Below are 14494 nucleotides of genomic sequence, written 5' to 3' on the forward strand. Positions count from 1 at the left end.
TTGGGCATATCACTTGACGTTTTTGCTTGTATTACTCCAACAATGCATGTGGACAATGCCTATAAGTTAATGTGCAATAATGGAAGCATGATGTGTTCAAGTGGTGATTTTATAATTTTCAGAAAGTATTCTTTAATACTGTTACATCATATTTTCAATTAAGAGAAAATCCATCCCTGCCGGAGTGGCTCAGTGGTGGCCAGTTCGATTCCTAGTCAGGGCACATGCCCAGGCTGTGGGCCTGATCCCCAGTGGGGGGCATGCAGGAGGTGGCCAGTCGATGTTCTCTCTCATTGATGTTTCTCTCTCCCTCTTTCTTCCTCTCTTTCTAAAATCAATAAAGAAAAAATATTAGAAAGAGAGAAAGGAAGGAGGGAGGGAGGGAGGGAGGAAGGAAGGAAAAAAGGAAGGAAGAAATGGAGGGAGGAAGGGAGGGAGGGAAGAAAAAGAAAGAAAATCCAGTTGTGTGATAGGGCATGGTTGGTTTCTAGTCATATGTATCTATGAACCACTTAGCCAAGGTACCACTAGGTGGCAGTGTACCTACTTTGTAAAAGTACCTAGGATGAACTAATTTTTTTTTTTTATGTTCTAAAATGAACATAAACCCAATACAGTAGACATTACAGAGCATGATAGTGGAGAAGATAAGATTAGCAGAAGCTATTGGTAAGATATCTTCTCTTTACCCCATATTCCCAGGTCAGAAGAAACGGAGTTACTCACCCTTCTCAAGGACAGTCTGCATGATGTCCTGGGCAAGGGGATTATGTGACTGTATGGCATATTGGCATACCGCTGCTGCCATCTGCACATTGAGATTCTTGTCACAAAGAGCAGCCTCCAGAGCAGGCCGTAAAACCTCTGGCAAGTCCTGGATTGATTGGGCTTTCACAGTCTCCTTATCTGTGATCAAAAAAGAGAGCTAGAGAAGAGAGTGCTAGCCCCCTTGCTTTTCCCTGAAACACAGCTTCCTTCCCACAGCCACATCCTTGGTGGCCAACCTCAGTTTCAGTTGCAGGTGCTTACTTTCACGTAATATAATTAGACTTTAGTTGGGCCCCTACAATGGACAGTATTTTATAGCTCACTTCTGTGCTGGGTGTACCAGTTCCCAATCCTTTATCATCTGGCTTCTTAGGAGCTATATTCAATCCAAAGAAGAATGTTTCCAGCTAGGCTATGGTGACTTACACCATTAGTTTTAGTGATAAAAATCAACTTTTTTACTTTACATATTTTTCTATTTTTACATTACATTTTGTAATATTTTTAATAACAATTACATTCAGGTAGTACTTTGACATTTATATGGTGTTTTCATATTTATCTCATTCTTCCAACTTTCATTGAAGTAGGCAAGGCAGGTATTATGCAGAGCTCACCTGAAATATGTGTGTTTTGGGAATCTTGGTTTAACTAAACAGTCTCACAAGACTATCATAGGTCACACACGGTACCAGTCTTCAGAAGGATATGGGATTGGGGGACAGTTGCCAACAGGGCAGCATCAGGTATTCCTTTTGGCCAGAGTTCTTTTTTTAATACTTTTTCTTTATTAATTTTAGAGAGAAAGGAAGGGAGGAGAAAGAGATAGAAACATCGATGAGAGAGAACATCAATTGGCTACCTCCTGCATGCCCACCACTGGGGATGAAGCCCACAACCTAGGCATGTGCCCTGACTGGGAATCGAACTAGTGACCTCTTGGTGCATGGGTTGATGCTCAACCACTGAGCCACACTGGCTGGGCCTGGCCAGAGTTCTTGAGGTGGTTTGTATAGCATTCTACAGAGCCTTCTGGGGACAACTCAGGAGCATGGAATCCACTCTGAGTAGAAGTCTTTTCTTTCTTTAATTGTTGAAAGTATTACAAATGTCCCCCTTTTTCCCCCATTGAATCCCTCCTTCCCGCTCCCACCCCCTCCTGCCTTCCCCAGCCTAGTGACCATGTGGATTGGTTATGCATATATGCATATAAGTTCTTTTGTTTATTTGTATCCACCCCTCCAACCCCCTATCTCTCTGAGGTTTGTTAGTCTATTCCCTACTTCCATGACTCTGACCCTGGATCTCTTTTGGTTGACAGCTTATTTTGTTCATTATTTTCCACAAATACGTGAGATCATGTCTTATCTTTCTCTGACTGGCTTATTTCTCTTAGCATAATACTCTCCAGGTCCCTCATGTTGTCTCAAAGGGTAAGAGATCTCTTTTTCATAGCTGCATAGTATTTCATTGTGTACCACAGTTTTTTTTTATCTGCTAATCTACTGATGGGCACTTGGGCTGTTTCCAGATCTTAGCTATTGTAAATAGTGCTACTATGAACATAGGGGTGCATATATTCTTCCTCATTGGTGTTTCAGGCTTCTTAGGATATATTCCAAGAAGTGGGATCATTGGGTCAAATGGCAGTTCCATTTTTTTTTTTTTCAGGGCAGCAATATCTTTTTTATTTTATTTATTCATTTTTTAAAAATCTTTTTATTATTATTATTATTATTTTTTTTTATCCTCACCAGAGGACATTTTTCCATTTTTTGTTCAGATAGAGCGGGAAGGAGAGAGAGGAAGAGAGAGAGAGAAACATCGATGTGAAAGGGACACATCAAGTGCACGACCAACCAGGGCCGAGGACAAACTGCAACCGAGGTACATGCCCTTAGTGGGAACCAAACCCGGGTCTCTCTGGACCACAGGCCGACGCTCTAACTGCTGAGCCAAACCGGCCAGGGCTAAAAATCTTTATTGTTGTATGTATTACAGATGTTCCTCATTTTCCCCCCAATGACCCCCATCCTCCCCTGTCCCGCCCCCCTCCCACCTTTTCCCATACTATTGTCTGTGTCCATTGGTTATGCATATAAGGTCTTTGGTTTATTTCTTTTCATCCCCCAACCCCTTTCCCTCTGAGGTTTGTCATTCTAGCAATGAATTTGTACTTCTTAATCCCTTCACCTTTTTCACCCACTCCCCCAATCCCCCTCCCATCTGGCAACCAATAAAATGTTCTCAGTATCTATGAGAATGTTTCCGTTTGGCCTGTTCATTTTGTTTGTAGATTCCATTGTCAATAGATATGTATTCATTGCCATTTTGTTTGTTCGTATATTTTATCTTTTTCTTCAAAAAGACCCTTCATCATTTCATATAATAACGGTTTGGTGGTGATGAACTCCTTTAACTTTTTCTTGTCTGGGAAACTCTTTATATGGCCATCGATTCTAAATGACAGCTTTGCAGGATAGAGTAATCTTGGTTGTAGGTCCTTGCTTTTCATCACTCTGAATATTTCTTGCCACTCCCTTCTGGCCTGCAAAGTTTCTTTTGAGAAATCAGCTGACAGCCTTATGGGAATTCCCTTGTAAGTACCTAACTGCTTTTCTCTTGCTGCTTTTAAGATTCTCTTTCTCTTGAACCTTTTGCATTTTGATGATGATGTGTCTTGGTGTGGGCCTCTTGGGGTTCATCTTGTTTGGGACTCTGTGCTTCCTGGACTTGTATGGCTGTTTCCTTCACCAAGTTAAGAAAGTTTTCGCCATTATTGTTTCAAACAGGTTTTCAATTTCTTGTTCTCTCTCTTCTCCTTCTGGCACCCCCAAGATGCGAATGTTGGCATGCTTGAAGTTGTCCCAGAGGCTCCTTACACTATCCTCATTTTTTTGGATTCCTTTTTCTTTTTACTGTTCTGATTGGGTGTTTTTTGCTTCCTTATATTCCAAATCGATGGTTTGCTTCTTGGATTTACGTACTATTGAATCTTTGTAAATTATTCTTTATTTTAGTTAAAGCCTCCTTCGTTTCTAACTGTGCATCCATCATTTCTGACTGGTCCTTTTTTATGCTCTTGAGTCCCTCACTAAGTTCACTGAGCATTCTTATAAGCAGTATTTTGAACTCAGCATCTGTTAGGTTGCTTATCTCCATTTCGCTTAGTTCTTTTCTTGGGGTTTTGTTCTGTTCTTTCATTTGGGACCTGTTTATTTGTCTCCTCATTTTGGCTGCCTCCCTGTGTTTGTTTCTGTGTATTACTTAACCAGAGGTATGGGGCTAGCTGAGACCAGATGCTGCTTGTTTGAAAGAATTTAGGAACATCTGAAGCAGGATCCAAGACAGGCCAATCCTATGGTTAAGCAAGTGGCAACAGCTTGGGTGGGACTGAAAGTTGGGTGGGGCAGAGCCTCAGGGAATCACCAGGGCGGAGCTACCAGTGTGAGCCAGGTTGCTGGAGTCTCAGATATGGTGACTGTCTGCCGCCCCAGGGAAGGGCTCACCAAAGGTCTGACAGCATGTTTGTCCCGGAGAAAGCCCCCACTCCAGCCCTCGCTCCAGTGCCAAACAGCTCAGTTCTTCCCTGTATGTCTCTGGCGTCCCTCGAGCTGCCTCCCCTCCAAGCTTAGAGGGAGCGAGTCCGATAAGTCTGTGCGAGGGCCCTTTAAGGAGCTGCCTGGGGCTCCAGCCGCCTCGGCCTCCCTGAGCCTCAGTTCCCACTGGTTTTTCCAGCCAGAAGTTATGGGGACTTCTTTTCCTGGCACTGGAATCCTGAGCAGGGCATTTGGTGTGGGACAGGGACCCCTCAGTCCTCAGGAAGGACCTTCCCAGCCGAGGTGTCCTCCTGATTTTTATCCGCCACACGTGGGTGTGGGACCAGCCTGTCGCGCCTCTGCCCCTCCTACCAGTCTCGATGTGGCTGCTGCTTTAATTCCATAGTTGTAGGACTTCCATTCAGCTTGATTTCAGGTGGTTTTGAATGATGGTTGTTCTGTAGTTTAGTTGTAACTTTGATGTGGTTGTGGGAGGATGCGATACCGCATTTACCTATGCTGCCATCTACTTTTTTTTTTCTTTTTTTTTTATCCTCACCTGAGAACATCTTTTCGCTTTTTGTTCAGATAGAGTGGGAGGGAGAGAGAGTAAGAGAGAGAAACGTCGACATGAAAGGGACACATCGAATGGTCACTGTCCGATAGCCTGGGAACTGGCGCTAGGCAAATTGTTCAGCCATTACCTCGCTTACCCAACCTAGACTCCCACCCTGTCTCAGGATCTGTTTGCCCGGAACTCATAGATCAACTCCTGTCCTATTCTCCTGTCCTAGTCCAGGAACTGTTTGCCCCGGGACAACAGACTCACATTCCAGGGGCTCCCATGCATAGCTCCTCAGGACCTAACCCCAACAACAAGTTCCCGCTGCCATAGGCGCAGATACAACAATCACAAACCCCAGCATCGGGCGCGGCTTCTAGGACTCGACCCCCGGAGTCTGTGAACCCGCCCGGAGTGTACCCAATAAAGCCTGATTTCTGCTTATTTGGCTGTTTTGCTCTTCGGTTTCTTTCCACCTCCCACCAGTGGCGCCTGGCTACCTTACAGTCACCACCCGCACGACCCAACCAGGTTCGGGGACAAACTGCAACCAAGGTACGTGCCCCTAGCGGGAACTGAACCCGGGTCTCTCAGGACCACAGGCCGATGCTCTAACCGCTGAGCCAAACCGGCCAGGGCCATTTTTAATTTTTTGAGGAAACACCATATTGTTTTCCATAATGGCTGCACCAATCTGCATTCCCACCAGAAGTGTACTGGAGTCTCCTTTTCTCCACATCATCGCCAGCACTTGTTTGAGGATTTGTTGACGGCTGCCATTAAAACAAAAATTTAAAAACCTGCAACTTTGTAGAGCTAAAATCAATTCCTGCCCTTAAGGAGTTCCTTGCCTGCTAGGAATGGCAGAAAAGTAACAGATAGTTATGATAGTGATTAATATTAGGATGCTACCAGCAGCAGATAAAGGTGTCAGCACAGGCTTCACATAAAAGGTTACTGAGAGGGTGTTTGAGGGACAAATGTTAGTTGGCTTTTATGTCCTTTCAATGGCATTTATAGTTTCCATCATCTGAGTCCTATGTCTTGTTATTTTATTTAAATCCTCACCCGAGGACATTTTTTCATGTTTTGTTCAGATAGAGTGGGAGGGAGAGAAACAACATTGATGTGAAAGGAACACATTGAGTGGCTGCCTCCCGCACGACCCAACCAGGGCCAGGGGCAAACTGCAACCGAGGTACGTACCCTTGGCAGCAACTGAACCTGGGTCTCTCTGGACCTCAGGCCGATGCTCTAACTGCTGATCCAAACCGGCCAGGGCTCCTGTGTCTTGTTAAACCATCTCTTCAGTACATTACAGTTCTTACCTGTTTTTGCTACCTGAAAGAAATCTGAAGAGGATTTTCACATTTATGGGAAAAAAGCCATTACCAGCCCTGGCCGGTTTGGCTCAGCGGTTAGAGCATTGGCCTGCGGTCCAGAGAGTCCCGGGTTCGGTTCCTGCTAAGGGCACGTACCTCGGTTGCAGTTTGTTCCTGGCCCTGGTTGGGTTGTGCGAGTGGCAGCCACTCAATGTGTCAATGTTTCTCTCTCTCTCTCTCTCCCTCCCACTCTATCTGAACAAAAAATGGAAAGATGTCCTCGGGTGAGGATAAAAAAAAAAAAGCCATTACCGCCGTACTCATGTGGGTCTTCATGAAAGCGAAGTAGTACATCAAACTTTCAGAAAGGGGGGGATAATGCTTTGCTTTGTGCCACTTTGGCTTACAAAGGATTTCATAGGAACATTCCACTTTCAGATAGCAGGGGAAACCTGTAAATAGTATTGTCAAGCAGTCCAGTCTGGTTCTCACCTGAGTCCCCCTGGCTGATGGCAGTCCGGGGTCGTTCTAAAGCAGCTGTGGCACATGTGACGATGGCTTGGATCCGAATATCATCATTCATGTCCACTAATTTCCGCAGCAGACCCTCAACTGTCTCATGGTGCCACTCGATGACTGTGGCATAGGGAGGAAAATGAGAAGAGAACCATCTGGTTAGGGTTAGATACTAGACTACAGGCAGGTGACAAGACGTCCCCTTCTTCCCAGGACAATTCAAGTAAAATATTAACTCAGAAAAATAAAGGGCCCCAGAGATGAGATCCATAGGGAAGTTATTTCTTTGATGATCCATGTACTCTCTAGGTCAGTTCCCAAACAATGCTCCCTGCCTCACCCCATCTCATCCTATATTCTGTCTCTCTCTGCTTAAATAACTTCATTGTTACCATCTGGAAAATAAAAGAGGCAATTAAACATGGTGGTTAAAGGCACATTATCAGACATAGCTGGTTTGGAATCATAGTTATTAGCTGTGTGACCCTGGATAAGTTACTTCACCTGAGCTTGAGACTTTTCATTTGTAAAATGGGAATACACTAGAACCTACCATATTGATTGACTAAGTAGTAAATGAGTTAACTAGACAACGTTTAGCAAAATACCTAGCAAGTTATCATCAGGTTTCCTTGCCTTTGAGAACTCCTCCATTTGCTTTCAAGATCTTCCTCATTTTATTGCTAACTGCTCTCTTTGTAGGTATCAAGCTTTTGTTTTAGTGCTCCCACCATCTGTAGTTGCTCCCTACTAGTAGCTTTTACTCAGTATCTCTTTTCCAACCCTTTTATGCTTTCCTGATCCAGTTTACAAAATGAATCACCTCTTTTTTCCTGCACTAACTAAATTTGTTCCTTATGTTCTGAAAGGCAGCAGCCCTTGAATCCTCAAATCTTGTAGCTTTAACCCTGGCTGGTATGGCTCAGTTGGTTGGGTGGTGTCCCCATGCACCAAAAAGTTGCTGGTTCAATTCCCAATCAGGGCACATGTCTGGGTTGTGGGCTGGACCCCGGGTAGGGGCATGCAGAGGCAGACAATCTTTGTTTCACTCTTACATCAATGTTTCTCTTTCTCTCTCCCTCTCCCTTCCTCTCTCTCTAAAATAGCAATAAAAATATTATTTTTAAATCTTGTACCTTTCAACAGTCCTTGCCAGGCCCTTACTCTGCTCCAGGCACTCAGACTTCTACTCCAATATCTCTGAAGGCAGAGTGTATATATGATAATCCCAACTCCACAAATGAATTTTGGACAACTACTGTTTATATCATAGACAACTACCATTTATTTTGATTGTTATATTTCCATTGCTTGGGCAGCCTATTTCGTTCTTCCCTTCACGTATCATTTATTGAATATAAAGTTTCAGAGGTCAGTAAGTTAGAGTCCCTGCCCGTGAAGCGTTCTCAATATAGTGAGTTTCCACAAATTACTAAAGTTAATTTGCCCATGCGTAAAACATCCAGATACATATCAACTAGCACTGTGTGAAAGGCTCTTTGTCTAGTCTAACCTGATGAGGCAACCAGATTTTTATATATTAGAGAGGGATGGATTTTCAAAGACTGAGAAACTCTAGTCCAAGGTGAAACCCTCCTCCCTCACAAATACATACTGATATCTCCCAATGCCCCTGCCCCTTCACTCACTTAGATCCCAGGTAGTCTTCCATTCCTGCAGCATCCTCCGCAGGACCACCAATTTCCAGGTCACATTCTCCTTCAGTGATTCTTTCTTGATCTTTGTGGGCTCGTCCTCCTCACCCACCTGCAGCAGCAGATCCTTGGCCGGAATGGGCAAAGCAGTCCAGCGCAGGGCTCCTATCACGGGCCTACAAGCTGTGCAGTGTGGCAATATGAGATATTCTCGCCCCACCGCCCTAGGCCCTGTGTTCCAGCTAGCATCACATTCCTATTCCTGACTAAGACCAGGGCAAACCAGTACTCTCAAGAGTGAACTTTCCTGTGACTTTAAAGGGAACTTATTACAAGTCCCATAGGGAGTTATGAGAAGTCCTGACTACAGACCTGATAAAGCCATGATGGTGGGGGACAGAGAGCAGGCAAAAAAAGCTGAGCTATTTACAAATCTTTCTATAAGTTTAATCAATCTTTAGGAACATAAGTATGTTTATATGTAAAAAGGGTTTGCTCATAAAATTTAATATTTGATATACTGCAATTTAGATTGTAATAGGCCATTAATTCCTAATTTATTAGGTTTTCTTTTCAATATTTTTAATTTGGGAGGAGAAATGGTCTTATAAGCTGCTACATTTTTAAAAGATTTTAGCCCTGGCCAGTTTGGCTCAGCAGTTAGAGCCTTGGCCTGCAGTCTGGAGAGACCCGGGTTTGGTTCCCGCTAAGGGCATGTACCTCCGTTGCAGTTTGTCCCCGGCCCTGGTTGGGTCGTGTGGGTGGCAGCCACTCGATGTGTCCCTTTCATGTCAATGTTTCTCTCTCTATCTCTCTCCCTCCCATTCTATCTGAACAAAATATTGAAAAATGTCCTCGGGTGAGGATAAAAAAAAAAAGATTTTAGCATCTCTTGAGTTTTTCCTATTGTGACATATAACAGTTGGAAATTTGAGAACAGAAAAACCATATAAGTATAGTTGTTATATAAAAATAGTTATGTGCTCACTTCGGCAGCACATATACTAAAATTGGAACGATACAGAGAAGATTAGCATGGCCCCTGCGCAAGGATGACATGAAAATTTGTGAAGCATTAAAAATAATAATAATAATAACAATAGTTATAGTTGTTATATTTTTCTAGACTTAATGTGCTCCCTGACGTGAGATTCAGAAAGCCTCTTTCTCAAAGGAGTAGTTGTGTGGAGGAGAAGGCAAAACAGATAAAAACATTTCTGGATTACTAAATTCATTACTTGCCACATTGCTTTTTCGTTTCACGTTCTAACCTTGCACTATCAGCGGTTTCTGTTTTTTTCAGATTTCATTCTAACTCCCAAACAGAGTCCTGTGAGACTCCAGGGCAGTTGAGCTCAGATGCCCATACAGAGCACACCCTCCAAATGGTCCTCACCCAGCTTGGTCACACTGGAGAACTCGGTCACCCTGCTCAGGGCTTCCTTCCTTTGCAGTGTAAGATGTGTATATCCAGAGCCAGAGAACCAGCTCCACACATGTCAGCTCCCAGTGAGTAGATGCTTGGCCACATGACACTCCCCCACTTCTCTCAGCCTCCTTGAAATCCCTCCCACGGAAGTGAGAAGTAACTGTTCCTCTATAGCCCTCTGCCCAGGGAGTTAAAATCGATGTGATGAGAAAGTCTTAAATCTCTGATATTTAACCTCTGTGTGAATAAACATAGGCAACTGCCAACATTTATTTTACTTCCAGTCCTTTTGAGTTCTAGGCAGGTAGAAAAACATCCACTCGCCACCTTCCACTTCAGAAGTCATTCAAAGGGAGCTCATGAAGAGACACCCCTTTGATTGTCTTTGGGACAAAAGGCACAGTACACTTTGTTGGCAGAAACATATGGTGCCTTTGTGACTTTTACTATAAAACCTGTGCTTGGTATATAGGAACCATATCTGGGCACACCAGAGAGTTTTCTGTCATGATATACTCCTTGTTTCCTGAGACTTTTAATTATTTTAAAGAAATCACCATCTAAGTTTTTTCAAATCAATCAAAATGGAGAGGGGGCAGGGATCTACACACATCTAACCTCAGGGAGTTTTCTATTATTTCTTTTTTTTTTATCCTCACCCGAGGACACTTTTTTGTTTTTTGCTCAGATAGAGTGGGAGGGAGAGAGAGGAGGGGAGAGAGAGAGAGAAACATCGACGTGAAAGAGACACATCGAGTGGCTGCCACCTGCACGACCAACCAGGGCCGGGGACAAACTGCAACCGAGGTATGTGCCCTTAGCGGGAACCGAACCCGGGTCTCTCTGGACCGCAGGCCGACGCTCTAACCGCTGAGGCAAACCAGCCAGGGCTTTTCTATTATTTCTAAATTCTTTCATACCCAGTATTTCCTGAGATGAGATGATGAATAAAATGGTTATAAGAAGGTGTACATATATTACTAATCTGACTTTACTTCCCCCAGATCAATTTCAAATACTGTTTGAAAAAGAGGTTTGAGCCCGGCTGGTGTGGCTCAATGGACTGAGCATTGTCCCATGGACTGCGAAGTCCTGGTTCAATTCCCAGTCAGGGCACATGCCCGGGGTTGTGGGCTCGATCCCCGATGGGGGACGTGCAGCAGGCAGCCGATTGATGTTTCTCTCTCACATCAATGTTTCTATTTCTCTCTCCTTTCCTCTCGCTCTAAAAAAATCAATAAAATCATATTTAAAAAAAATAAGTTAAATAAAAAGAGGTTTGATGTCAAATACCCTACAACATCAGCTCATTGGATGTTCTGTGTTCTGGGGGAAAAGAAGGCAGGTGTCCAGCACTACTGGGGGAAAGGTGCCTATGAAGCAAGTGAGATAGGTGGTGAGGCTTCTGTGAATGCAGCAGGATCCCCAAAGGATTTAAAAAACAAATTAACAGCTTCATCGAGGTAGAATTCACATCCTGTAAATTTCATACTCTTAAAGCATATACAATTCAGTAGTATTTTAATATTTCCACAGAGTTGTACAGTTATCACCCAGCAACCACTGATCAACCTTGTCTCTGTGGATTTGCCTGTTCTCAGAGCTGGCTTGTGGGGAAAGTAGTATACCAATAATAATGCCTTGAGTCTATACAGTACTTAATGGTTTATAAAACATATTCAGAAAATCACCTAAGTATCAATAAATATCACAAAACTGCCTTGCTATAGAAATGATTAGTGCCTGCTTTTTTTGTTTTGTTTTATCCTCACCCGAGGACATTTCTCCATTTTTGTTCAGATAGAGTGGGAGAGAGAGAGAGAAAGAGAGAGAGACAGAGAGAAACATCAACATGAAAGAGACACATTGAGTGGCTGCCTCCTGCATGACCCTCCTGCATGCAGGGCCGGGAAGAATCGCAACCGAGGTACATGCCCGTGGCCAGAATCAAACCTGTGACTCATTGGCCGACACTCTAACCGCTGAGCCGAACTGGCCAGGGCCAGTGCCTCAGTTTTAATGAAACAACTGAAGCTCTAGAAGGTGACTTGCCAAGATCTAACCCAAGGCTTTGCTGGGGTGCCTTCTCCACTGCTTTATAAAAATGGTAGTCCTCAACAAAGAAGGAGGGTGTGTGGGTGTTGGGGAAGCTGCGCATAGCTGCCATCAGTAGCATCTCTACTCTAATTACTATTCCCTAGCAAGGTAGCACTAGAGACAGAGGTTTGGGGGTTGGTGGGAAAAAGAATGGGTCACTACTGCTACTAGTTTTTGCACACCAGGGGCCCACCTTAACAGTGACACTGCAAAGAAAAGAAATGAAGACATAGTCTCTTGGAGGATGGATACTTTTTGTTCCATAAGCTAATTTCTTGGCTATTTTCCTTCCTTCCTACCTTATCTGTCTTAATAGAATGAAGAATGATGTACTGGTGAAACAGAAACCTACAGAGGATGACACAATGGCCTGAAGCAGGTATAGGCCCAAGAATGGACTGGGAGGGTAGAGCCAGCCCAGGGGAAAAGGGCTGAGTGCTGAATCATGATGGGTCTGATAAACTTTCCCAGAAACATTAAGATGGGATCTGCCTTGCTGGTAATTACTGGCCCTAAACCACTTAGTACACCTAAGTTTTATTTGATTTCAACCGAATGGATGCTTCACAAAGCCTCTTCCTAGTTATAGTTAATATTTTATAATTTTATGAGATGATTTTTTTTCTTTTTTTTTTTAATTTTTAGAGAGAGAGAAACATCGATTGCTGGGCATGTGCCCTGACCGGAAATCCAAACTGGTGGTTGTTAGTTCTTAACTTCCACATTACTGCCCTAAGCCTCTCATTCCAAGAAACCAAAACCCATCACTCTTATTGTTCCCATCACTCTTATTGTTTAACCTTGCCCTAAACCTCTCATTCCAAAAAACCCAAACCCATCACTCCAGTCAGGCGGAGCGCAATGATGGAACTACCCTAACCCACCCAAAACTGTAAACGGTTGCTGGACAAGAAAAACAAGTTTCAGGAGACCCTAGCCCCCGACCAATCAAAGACGACCACGTCTCCTCGTCTCCACGGCTGAATGACACCCCCCCCCCCCCCGCCCCCAGCCCTGAGTTTAAAAATCCCTAGTCTGCCCTGGCCGGTTTGGCTCAGCGGTTAGAGCGTCCGCCTGCGGTCCGGAGAGACCCGGGTTCGGTTCCCGCTAGGGGCATGTACCTCGGTTGCAGTTTGTCCCCGGCCCTGGTTGGTCGTGCGGGTGGCAGCCACTCGATGTGTCCCTTTCACATCGATGTTTCCCTCTCTCTCTCTTCCTCTCTCTCCCTCCTACTCTGTCTGTACAAAAAATGGAAAAATGTCCTCGGATGAGGATTAAAAAAAAATAAAAATCCCTAGTCTATACAAGCCAGTTGCTACTCTCCTAAGAGGTAGTCCTGCATGCTAATTCTCAATAAACCTGCACTTCTGGAGATGCCACCTCGTTCTTACAGTGATAGGTGTGCATATGGAGGGGCAGCCAATCAATGTTTCTCTCTTTCTCTCATCCTGTTTCTCTCTCTCTCTCTCTCAGATCAATAAAAACACATCCTCGGATGAGGATTAAAAAAAGAAAAGAGCCCTGGCCAGTTTGGCTCAGCGGTTAGAACGTTGTCCTGCGGACCAGAGAAGCCCAGGTTCGGTTCCCACTAAGGGCACGTACCTCGGTTGCAGTTTGTCCCCGGCCCTGGTTGGGGTTGTGTGGGTGGCAGCCACTCGATGTGTCTCTTTCATGTCGATGTTTCTCTCTCTCTCTCTTCCTCCCTCTCTCCTTCCTGCTCTATCTGAAAATAAATGCATATATATATAAAGAAAAGAAATGGCCACACTTCCATCTAATGCTCATTATCAGCTTCCTGCTTACGTGCTTCTGGAACTGGCTGGGAAGTCCACTTTTCTGGGGTTTCAGGAAAGACCTTAGATAGCTGCTTGTTGTACCTGTTGAGGTTTTCCAGGAAAATCTGGTCTCTCTTTGCACCAATCTGGTGGATGACCCGGACTTTATCTATGAACAGATAAAGAAATAATGAGTCAAATAAAATACACAAAAGGGACTAAAAAGAAATAAAGAGTGTCCAGCACCTTCTTTCTTCCTCTTCCTGGGTTTTCAGTCACCAGAATCAGACCCAACTTCATTTTACCCTACTCTAAGCCCCTGGAACTCCTGACTACCATGCTTCATGAGGCCTAGAAGTCAAGGCAGAGCCTAACTTATAGGCATTGTCTCCTATGAAAAGATAGATACTAATGAAGGGTCACCTAATTCATCTCTTACTAGTCATACTTTTTCTTAAGCACTTTAAGAAGACTTTCAGTTTACAGAAATTTAGGAACAAGAGGGGGATAGAAAAACAGCTTGGAACATGCAGACCTACATCATGCATCCTGGAAGCCCAAGTATTTAAAGGATAGGAAGGTGGAAGGGAAGGTAGTGGACATTTATTGGGCATTGGGCAAGAAGCAGTGTAGATGCTTTTTTGTCTATTCTTTGCATGAAGGGCATTTTTGTTAATATTGTTTTACAAATAAGGTAGATAAGGCTCAGAGAGATTATATAATTTGCTCACGGTTAGTAGGAAGGGGTTAAGCCAGGATTCAAATTTGGATCTACCAGACTCCAAAGCCTGTGACTTTCCCCCCCCAATACAGGGGGGAATATGTGGGGGA

At 44.0% G+C, this 14494-nt stretch overlaps 1 protein-coding gene and 1 non-coding gene across 2 annotated transcripts in view; one reads left to right on the forward strand and one right to left on the reverse strand.

Annotated features, from left to right (window-relative positions):
- HEATR4 (HEAT repeat containing 4) overlaps positions 1-14494 on the reverse strand; it is a 52923-nt gene that overhangs the window by 35543 nt on the left and 2886 nt on the right. Inside the window, exons 3-6 of the mRNA XM_036242066.1 lie at positions 13692-13832; positions 8357-8545; positions 6684-6827; positions 727-906 (exon numbers count right to left, since the gene is read on the reverse strand). Of these exons, the coding sequence (XP_036097959.1) occupies positions 727-906; positions 6684-6827; positions 8357-8545; positions 13692-13832 (654 nt within the window). The remainder of the gene's footprint in view (positions 1-726; positions 907-6683; positions 6828-8356; positions 8546-13691; positions 13833-14494) is intronic.
- Positions 9343-9449, forward strand: LOC118621207. The gene has a single exon (XR_004957652.1). It is a non-coding gene; the product is annotated as a U6 spliceosomal RNA (small nuclear RNA).

This window comes from Molossus molossus, unplaced genomic scaffold (genome assembly GCF_014108415.1).
Source record: "Molossus molossus isolate mMolMol1 unplaced genomic scaffold, mMolMol1.p scaffold_m16_p_1, whole genome shotgun sequence".
NCBI lineage: Eukaryota > Metazoa > Chordata > Mammalia > Chiroptera > Molossidae > Molossus > Molossus molossus.